Here is a 9,612-nt window from a genome sequence, read left to right as displayed (position 1 = left end):
AAAAAAAAAAAAAAAAAAAAAAAAAAAAAAAAAAAAAAAAAAAAAAACCACACCAGCGATTTTAACAGGGATTCTTTTTTTTTTTTTAAAAAAAAAAAAGACAGGATCTTGCTCTGTCGCCCAGGCTAGAGTACAATGGCATGGTCATAGCTCACTGCAGCCTCAAACTCCTGGGCTCAAGTGAGCCTCCTGCCTCAGCCTCCTGAGTACCTGGGACTACAGACATGCAGCAGTGTACTTGGCTTTTTTTTTTAGAGATGGGGTCTCATTTTTTTTTTTAGAGATGGGGTCTCATTATATTGCCCAGGCTGGTCTCAAACTCCTAGCCTCAAGTGACTCTCCTGCCTCAGCCTCCCAAAGTGCTAGAATTACAAGGTGTGCACCACCGTGCCAGGCCTGAGGAGGAAAAATGTATAACAAAGCATTACACAAACTAGTAAAAGGTGGTTAACTATTATGCTAATAAATACAGGAATGGAAAATGCTACTACCTCTAGGGAAGAGGGAGAGTCCTCAGAAAAGGAACTCTTTTTTTTTTTTTTGAGATGGAGTTCGCTCTTGTTGCCCAGGCTGGAGTGCAATGGTGCAATCTCAGCTCGCCACAACCTCCGCCTCCCAGGTTCAAGTGATTCTCCTGCCTCAGCCTCCCGAGTAGCTGGGATTACAGGCGTGCACCACCACATCCCACTAATTTTGCATTTTTAGTAGAGACAAGGTTTCTCCATGTTGGTCAGGCTGGTCTCGAACTCCCGACCTCAAGTGATCCACCTGCCTCCGCCTCCCAAAGTGCTGGGATTACAGGTGTGAGCCACCGTGCCCGTCAGAAAAGGAACTCTTGTAAGAGGCCCCTCCCCACTCAGGCTGAGTTTCAGATCTCCTTGGAGCAGGAGTGGCTACAGCCTGCTGGATGAAGAGAAGCTGCCAGAGTGAGTGATGACGCAGGAACTCCTGCACCGCAGGAGGGAAGGGAAAGGACGTCCCAGAAGCATCCCAGATACCAGCACAAATACCACCTCCCCTGGTGCCGATCCCAGGCTCTCCTGGGAATTGTCTGAATGTGCCCTGGTTCCCAGTACACAGATAATCTGCTCAAAAGCTGGTGCTGGCCTAAAAGACCCAAATCTTCCATGTCTTTGGAGTCTATGTCCTGCCACAGAGAACAGTATCTGGCCAGGTGCAGATGCTGGAATTACAACTGTGCACTACCGTGCCCGGCCAATTTTATTGTAGAGACAGGGTCTCCCTGTTGCCCAGGCTGGTCTTGAACTCCGGGGCTCAAGTGATCCTCCCTCCTCGGCTTGGCTTCCCAAAGTGCAGGGATTACAGGCGAGAGCCACCGCACCCAGCTTCAAAATACTCTTAAGAAAAAACTTCACCTGGCCGGGGGCAGTGGCTCATGTCTGTAATCCCAGCACTTTCAGAGGCTGAGGTGGGTGGATCACCTGAAGTCAGGAGTTCGAGACCAGCCTGGCCAATATGGTGAAACTCCATCTCTACTAAAAATACAAAAAATTAACCAGGCATGGTGGTGCGCACCTGTAATCCCAGCTACAGCTACTCAGGAGGCTGAGGCGGGAGAATTGCTTGAACCCGCAAGGTGGAGGCTGCAGTGAGCCAAGATCGCGCCACTGCATTCCAGCCTGGGCGACAGAGCGAGACTCTGTCTCAAAAAAATAAAAAATAAAATAAATAAAAATTTAAAATAAAAGTAAAAAAGTAAAAAATTAAAACGTTACCTTATCTCTTTTCTTAGTTCATCTTCAGCTGCTTGATTTTCTCCAGGGCAAATCTTTGCCCTAAACTTCCTATAATTCTGTTCACCTTCACTTTGCTGTGTTTCACGATGTAACTGCTTTATTCGTTTAGCTAAAGAATTCATAGAGAAGTCCAGGGCCACAACATTCTTATTACTTTTTTTTTTTTTTGAGATGGAGTCTCGCTCTGTCACCCAGGCTGAGTGCAGTGAGGCAATCTCGGCTCACTGCAAGCTCCGCCTCCTGTGTTCACACCATTCTCCTGCCTCAGCCCCCTGAGTAGCTGGGACTACAGGCGCCCACCACCACGCCCCGCTAATTTTTTTGTATTTTTAGTAGAGACGGGATTTCACCGTGTTAGCCAGGAAGGTCTCGATCTTCTGACCTCATGATCCATCCGCCTCGGCCTCCCAAAGTGCTGGGATTTAAAGGCGTTAGCCACCGCACCTGGCCCCTTCTTATTAATTTTAACGGCTACATCAACCTGAGAGGCTGACACGTTCTGAGTATTTACTAACTTTTGACGAATATCAGAATTGGAAAGAATTTCTTTTTTTTTTTTTTTTTTTTTTTTTTGAGACGGAGTCTTGCTCTGTCGCCCAGGCTGAAGTGCAGTGGCCGGATCTCAGCTCACTGCAAGCTCCGCCTCCCAGGTTCCCGCCATTCTCCTGCCTCAGCCTCCCGAGTAGCTGGGACTACAGGCGCGGTGGCTCAAGCCTGTAATCCCAGCACTTTGGGAGGCCGAGACGGGCGGATCACGAGGTCAGGAGATCGAGACCATCCTGGCTAATACGGTAAAACCCCGTCTCTACTAAAAAATACAAAAAATTTCTTCTTTTTTAAAACGCTTTGTGTTTGGGGTTGCGAGATTAGTTGGCTGAGGCGAAACTCGAAATTTACACGCTGTGTCTTCCTGGTTTGGATGGCAGTCCGTATCTGAAAAAGAGTCGTCAGTTTCAGGCACCTTCTCATGAGAGTCCGCATGTTCCTGTGAGCCCCTGTCCTCTGGGGAGCTGGCCGCACACTCGCTGCTGCAGTGACTGCCCGTGTCTGGGATGCTGAACCCCTCAGAATCCACGGAAGTGCTGCCGTGCCCCGAGTCCTTCTCCACCTCCGCTCCGTCCGTAGGGTCCCTGGGTCCCTGACCGGAACTCGTTGCCTCTTTCTGAGGTCTCAGGAAGCCTCTGTCAGAGACGGCATCTGAAGTGCTAGAAGATGGCATACCCCTTTTCTGTCCTGGAGGGCTCCTTCTTGCTTCTGGAGTCTTTGGGCTGTGAGGCTTGTTCTCCGTTGTGTGACGAAGAGAAAAGGCCTCTCGCAGTCTGGAAATGGACACGTCCCTTTTTTCTTCTCGAGTCCTTAATGAAGAGGAATGATCCTGCTTTTCTACCAGGGGCTTCTCCAAATCTGCTGCATGCATTTTTACTAAGTTACCTAAGCAAACGTGAACGGAGAAGAGGGTCAGGGACTATCCCGAAATGGTGAGAGGACGTGCTTATGTGAACAGATACTTCACAAAAGAGGAGATCCGCATGCTAATTACACAGACAAACACGGTTCAATGTTCAAAATAAAACTATAATATGGGCCAGGTGTGGTGGCTCACGCCTGTTATCCCAGCACTTTGGGAGGCCAAGGCAGGTGGATCACATGAGGCTAGGAGTTCGAGACCAGTCTGGACAACATGGCGAAACCCTGTTTCTACTAAAAATACAAAAATTAGCCGAGTGAGGTGGGGCACATCTGTAATCCCAGCTACCTGGGAAGCTGAAGCACGAGAATCCCTTTAGCCCGGGACGCAGAGGTTGCAGTGAGCCAGATGCCGCCACTGCTCTCCAGACTGGGTGACAGAGCAAGACTGTCTCAAAAAAAACCAAAAACCAAAAAACAAAACAAAACAAAAAAACCCAACACAATACGATGTGGCCATATACTCACCAGAATGGGCAAAATTAAAAAACAACAAATTCTCACACAGATCAGGATCGAGGGGAATGACTGAATACCTCTGGTAGGAATGAACCTGGTACAGCTGCTTTGAAAAGCTCTCTGGGAATACCTCCTAAATCTGAATGGATGCACACCTGCAACCCAGCATAGCCACTACTATCAGAAGTGCCTATCGGCCAGGCACAGTGGCTCACGCCTGTAATCCTAGCCCTTTGAGGTCAGGAGTTCAAGACCAACCTGACCAACATGGTGAAACCTCGTCTCTACTAAAAATACAAAAAAAAATTAGCAGGGCATAGCGGAATACACTTATAATCCCAGCTACTACGGAGGATGAGAATGAGGCAGGAGAATCACTTGAACCTGGAAGGCGGGGGTTGCAGTGAGCCAAGATCACTCCACCGCACTCCAGCCTGGGCGACAGAGTGAGACTCCCTCGCAAAAAAAAAAAGAAGAACTACCTATGCATGCTCGTCAAAAGACATGGATAAGGATGTTCATGACAGCATTCTCCATTATAGCCCCAAACTGGAAACAATTCCAATATTCACAAATTATGGTATCTGACTATAATGGAACACAGTATAGCGAACGAAAAAACGAATTTTGCCGCATGATTTGGGTGAATCTCACAAACAAAATAATGAGAGAAAGCAGCAAATCACAGAAAAGGACAGACTGAATAACTTCAAATTAAAAACAGATTAAACTATACTGTTACGGGTTTTTTGTTTGTTTGTTTTGAGACAGAGTCTCACACTGTCTCCGAGGCTGGAGTGCGGTGGCGTGATCTTGGCTCACTGCAAGCTCCACCTCCCGGGTTCACGACATTCTCCTGCCTCAGCCTCCCAAGTAGCTGGGACTACAGGCGTCCGCCACCACACCCGGCTAATTTTTTGTATTTTTAGTAGAGACGGGGTTTCACTGTGTTAGCCAGGATGGTCTTGAACTCCTGACCTTAACTTATCCGTTCACCTCAGCCTCCCAAAGTGCTGGGATTACAGGACGTGGATGGTGAAACCCTGAGCAAGACCCTGTCTCAAAAAGAAAAACAAACAAACTTACATGACCATAAATTGTTATCTCATTCCGGTCAGAGCAGAGCTGTATAATTTCATTTTATTCTTTTTTTTTTTTTTTTGAGACAGAGTCTCGCTCTGTTGCCCAGGCTGGAGTGCAGTGGCGCGATCTTGGCTCACTGCAAGCTCTGCCTCCTGGGTTCACGCCATTCTCCTGCCTCAGCCTCCCTGAGTAGCTGGGACTACAGGCACCTGCCACCACGCCCGGCTAATTTTTTGTATTTTGTTTAGTAGAGACAGGGTTTCACTGTGTTAGCCAGGATGGTCTCGATCTCCTGACCTTGTGATCTGCCCGCCTTGGCCTCCCAAAGTGCTGGGATTACAGGCGTGAGCCACCGCGCCCGGCCTCATTTTATTCTTTGAGGCATTAGTCACTAGTTGTACTGAAATGCCAATGGAACTTACCTGAATCAACAGAAATGTTAAGAACAACAAATGGATACTGATGTCGATTATACATGTGGTAGACCTTGTTCACAAGTCTGGAGACCTGCACAAAATACAAGGAGGAGAAAAGAATAAATGACAAATGTTCCCGGCCCCCCCCACATTCTAACAACATACTATTCTAACCAACCAGCATGTTCTCAGAAGGGAATTTTTTTTGTTTTAATGAGACAAGGTCTCGCCTTGTCACAGGCTGGAGTGCAGTGGAGCAATCATGGCTCACTGCAGCCTCAACCTCCCAGGCTCAAGTCGTCTTCCCGCCTCAGCGTGCCATGTAGCTTGGACTACAGGCAGGATTTCTTTTTTCTTTTTTCTTTTTTTTGAGATGGGGTCTCACTCTTGTTACCCAGACTGGAGTGTAATGGCGCGATCTTGGCTCACTGCAACCTTCACCTCCAGGGCTCAAGTGATTATCCTGACTCAGCCTCCAGAGTAGCTGGGATTACAGGCACACGCCACCACAACCAGATAATTCTCGTATTTTTAGTACAGACAGGGTTTCACCACGTTGGCCAGGCTGGTCTTGAACTCCTGATCTCAGTTGATTGGCCCGCCTTGGCCTCCCAAAGTGCTAGGATTATAGGCATGAGTCACTACACCTGGCCTAAGGATACATCTTTTAACAGCTTTACTGAGATATGACTAACATGGAATAAACTACACATATTTGAAGTCTGCAATTTCACAAATTTTGACATATACACAAACACCTGTGAAACTATCCCCACAATCAAGATAATGAAATATCCATCACCAAAAGTTTCCTCACAACTCATAAAGTGATATTTTGCTAATCATAGATTCCTAAAACTGAATCTTTTTCCAACCTAAAGTTGCTCTACGAGAAATTCTAGCGAAATGCGGGCACAGCTTACATATTTATAAAACACATTCAATGTACATAGAAACATATTTATGACATTAAAATGTCATTAGAAATAAACCAAAATATCACATTAATTATTAATAGTTATAATTAATAATTATAAATCCATCACACTATAGGTTAAAAAATTTAGAAGATCAACCACATCTGGCAGATTACAAGCAAACTCTAAAACATCATTAAAAAACAGGGACCAGGAGCGGTGGCTCGTGCCTGTAATCCCAGCACTTTGGGAGGCTGAGGCAGATGGACTGCCTGAGCTCAGGAGTTCTCGAACAGTGAAACCCCATCTCTACTCAAATACAAAAAATTAGCCAGGCATGGCAGCATGCGCCTGTAATCCCAGCTACTCAGGAGGCTGAGCCAGGGGAATTGCTTGAACCTGGGAGGTGGAGGTTGCAGTGAGCCGAGATCACGTCACTGCACTCCAGCCTGGGCGACAGAGCGAGACTGCGTCTCAAAAAAAAAAAAAAAAAAAAAAGAAAAACAGAAAATATTACTGAGGTACAATGTTGTGTTGTAATCATATCAAGATGATCGGTTTACATTTGAGGCAGAAGCAATCTGAACCCTTATCTTCCTAGGAAAATAGAAATAAGAGAAAACATAGAAATCTATATAAAATGTAGAAACCATGTAATCAGTCTATACTGAAAGGTGACACAGAATGTTATAAAATGTTTAGTTTCTTCAGATAGTTTTAGTTTTCACAATAATAAACATACCGGTAATTAACAAGTATTTATATATTTATGTATATATACACACAACATATATAATGTATATATTCACATACAAACACACTCACGTATATGCAATTTTAAAAACTATACACAGAGGTCAGGCGCAGTAGTTCATGCCTGTAATCCCAGCACTTTGGGAGGCCAAGGCAGGCAGATCACGACGTCAGGAGTTCAAGATCATCCTGGCCACATGGTGAAATCCCATCTCTACTAAAGGTACAAAAAATTAGCCAGGTGTGGTGGTGTGCACCTGTAATCCCAGCTACTTGGGAGGCTGAGGCAGGAGAATCACTTGAACCCAGGAGGTGGAGGTTGCAGTGGGCCAAGATCCCGCCATTGCACTCCACCCTGGGCAACAGAGCAAGACTCTGTCTCAAAACAAACAAACAAACAAAACAAAACAAAAACTGTACACAGATAGATACGCTCCTTGACTTATGATAGGGTTATGCCCTGATAAACCCATAAGTTGAAAATATTGTATGCCAAAAATGCCTTTGTGATAACCTATCTCAGCCTTACCTCAGAATACTTACATTACTCTATAGGCAAAATAACACAACACCTATTTTATAATAAAATGTTGAATATCTTCTGTAATTTATTGAATACTATACCAAAAAAAAAATGGTTACATAGGTATTTGAAGGATGGTATCTAAGGCAAAAATAACTTTTGCAACAAGGTAAAGTAGTAGAAAAATACAGATTTTTTTGATACACAGTCTCACTCTGTCACCCAGGCTGCAGTGCAGTGGCACAATCTCGGCTCACTGCAACCTCCATTTCCCAGGTTCAAGCGATTCTCCTGCCTCAGCCTCCCATGTAGCTGGGATTACAGGCATGGCCCACGACGCCTGGCTATTTTTTGTATTTTAGTAGAGACGAGGTTTTGTCATGTTGGCCAGGCTGGTCTCGAACTCCTGGTCTCAAGCAATCCACCCACCCAAAGTGATGGGATGGCAGGCATGAGCCACTGTGCCCTGCCAGAAAAATCTTCAGTTGAAACATCTTAAGTTGGGGGCCATCTGCAGTAGACTTCTGTAAATGCCCAAAATAAAATAACATTAAAGCCACATTTCTCAAAGTCCCGAGTTCCATGTTATCTGCCTATTATCAGAAAAAATGTTATCCATTAAAAGTCAAAGGCATAAAGGATAAACTAATACAAAAAAATTGTGGCCGGGCGCAGTGGCTCACGCCTGTAATCCCAGCACTTTGGGAGGCCGAGGCGGACGGATCACAAGGTCAGGAGATCGAGACCACGGTGAAACCCCGTCTCTACTAAAAATACAAAAAATTAGCCGGGCGCGGTTGTGGGCGCCTGTAGTCCCAGCTACTCGGGAGGCTGAGGCAGGAGAATGGCGTGAACCCAGGAGGCGGAGCTTGCAGTGAGCCGAGATCGCGCCACTGCACTCCAGCCTGGGCGACAGAGCGAGACTCCGTCTCAAAAAAAAAAAAAAAAAAAAAAAATTGTAAATACCTTTGCGGGGTCACAAGGCCGCCGGTTGATAAAGAAAAACTGTCTGTCTGTTGAACTCCTTCCAACTCCATGCGCGCATTGTGAAATGAAACCTGAGATGCTATTCAACATTAATATGGTGAGGACAGGATTCCAGAGTGAAAAGGATTAGAAATACGATCACATGGCAAATTCTTAAAGTGAAATGAAAACAAAACCCCAGGTGACGAAAGCGTCACTATTGCAGTGCATGGGTATCTGTGCTCCAAATCTTGATGAGTCATCAAAGAACCAGACCTCCTGGAATGCTCTGAAGCTCCTACCGTCAACCAATGCACCACAGGCGATGCAGTGGGTCCAACACTTACGTGTTGCATTTCTCCTTATCCTTCCTGATAAATCCTCCGTAAGAGGCGTGGGTCTCACTTCACATGCATTCTCAGAACCTCCGTACTGCAGCCCCTGGTTTGTCAATGAAGTCTAACCACTTGTGCTCGGGATTCTGCCCACATTCCCTCTCCTTTCACAATCTCCCGGTTAGGAAGCTTGTATCTCACGTCTTGGTAAAGCACTTCCTTCACATGAGACCCACCCCGGGGACACCGGCGTTTCCGGAAGAACACCACCTTCACACGAAGAAGACACGAAGCTCCGTGTTTACAATCTCAGGCACAGGCCAAAAGCAAGTGGAGGAAGAATAAGAAATATAGATCTAAACGCAAAAAACAAACAAAAAGAAATACAGATCTTAGGCTGGGTGCGGTGGCTCATGCCTGAAATCCCAGAGCCTTGGGAGGCCAAGGTGGGCAGATCACCTGAGGTCAGGAGTTCAAGACCAGCCTGGGCAACAAGGTGAAACCCCATCTCCACTAAAAATACAAAAAATCAGCCGGGCCTGGTGGTGCACACCTGTAGTCACAGCTTCTCGGGAGGCTGAGGCAGGAGTATCGCTTAAACCTGGCAGGTGGAGGTTGCAGTGAGCCAAGATCACAGCACTGACCTCCAGCCTAGGCAACAGAGTGAGACTCCATCTCAAAAAAATATATATGTATGTATATATATGTACACACACACACACACAGATATATATTTTTATATATAGACATTGTATATAGCTATATATCCATCTATATATATTTATATATCTATATGTTGATATATATTTATATCTATATGTAGAGATATGTATATATAAAATATATACAGAGAGATTTCTCTTTTTACAGGACCAATCCTATTTATGGAAGTGTCTCTTTTCTTATACTAAAACTAATGACACTAAACTGCCTTCA

General features: G+C 45.5%; 1 protein-coding gene across 1 annotated transcript in view; it reads right to left on the bottom strand.

The window, feature by feature from the left end:
* LOC112634978 (protein PMS2CL-like) overlaps positions 1 to 3,174 on the bottom strand; it is a 12,483-nt gene extending 9,309 nt beyond the window's left edge. The window contains exon 1 of the mRNA XM_025402859.1: positions 2,567 to 3,174. Within this exon, the coding sequence (XP_025258644.1) occupies positions 2,567 to 3,174 (608 nt within the window). The remainder of the gene's footprint in view (positions 1 to 2,566) is intronic.
* Between the last annotated feature and the right edge of the window lie 6,438 nt (positions 3,175 to 9,612).

Source organism: Theropithecus gelada, chromosome 11 (genome assembly GCF_003255815.1).
Source record: "Theropithecus gelada isolate Dixy chromosome 11, Tgel_1.0, whole genome shotgun sequence".
NCBI classification, from domain to species: domain Eukaryota; kingdom Metazoa; phylum Chordata; class Mammalia; order Primates; family Cercopithecidae; genus Theropithecus; species Theropithecus gelada.
Note: the sequence above shows the minus strand (reverse complement) of the source record. Positions and strands in the feature narration are given on the sequence as shown.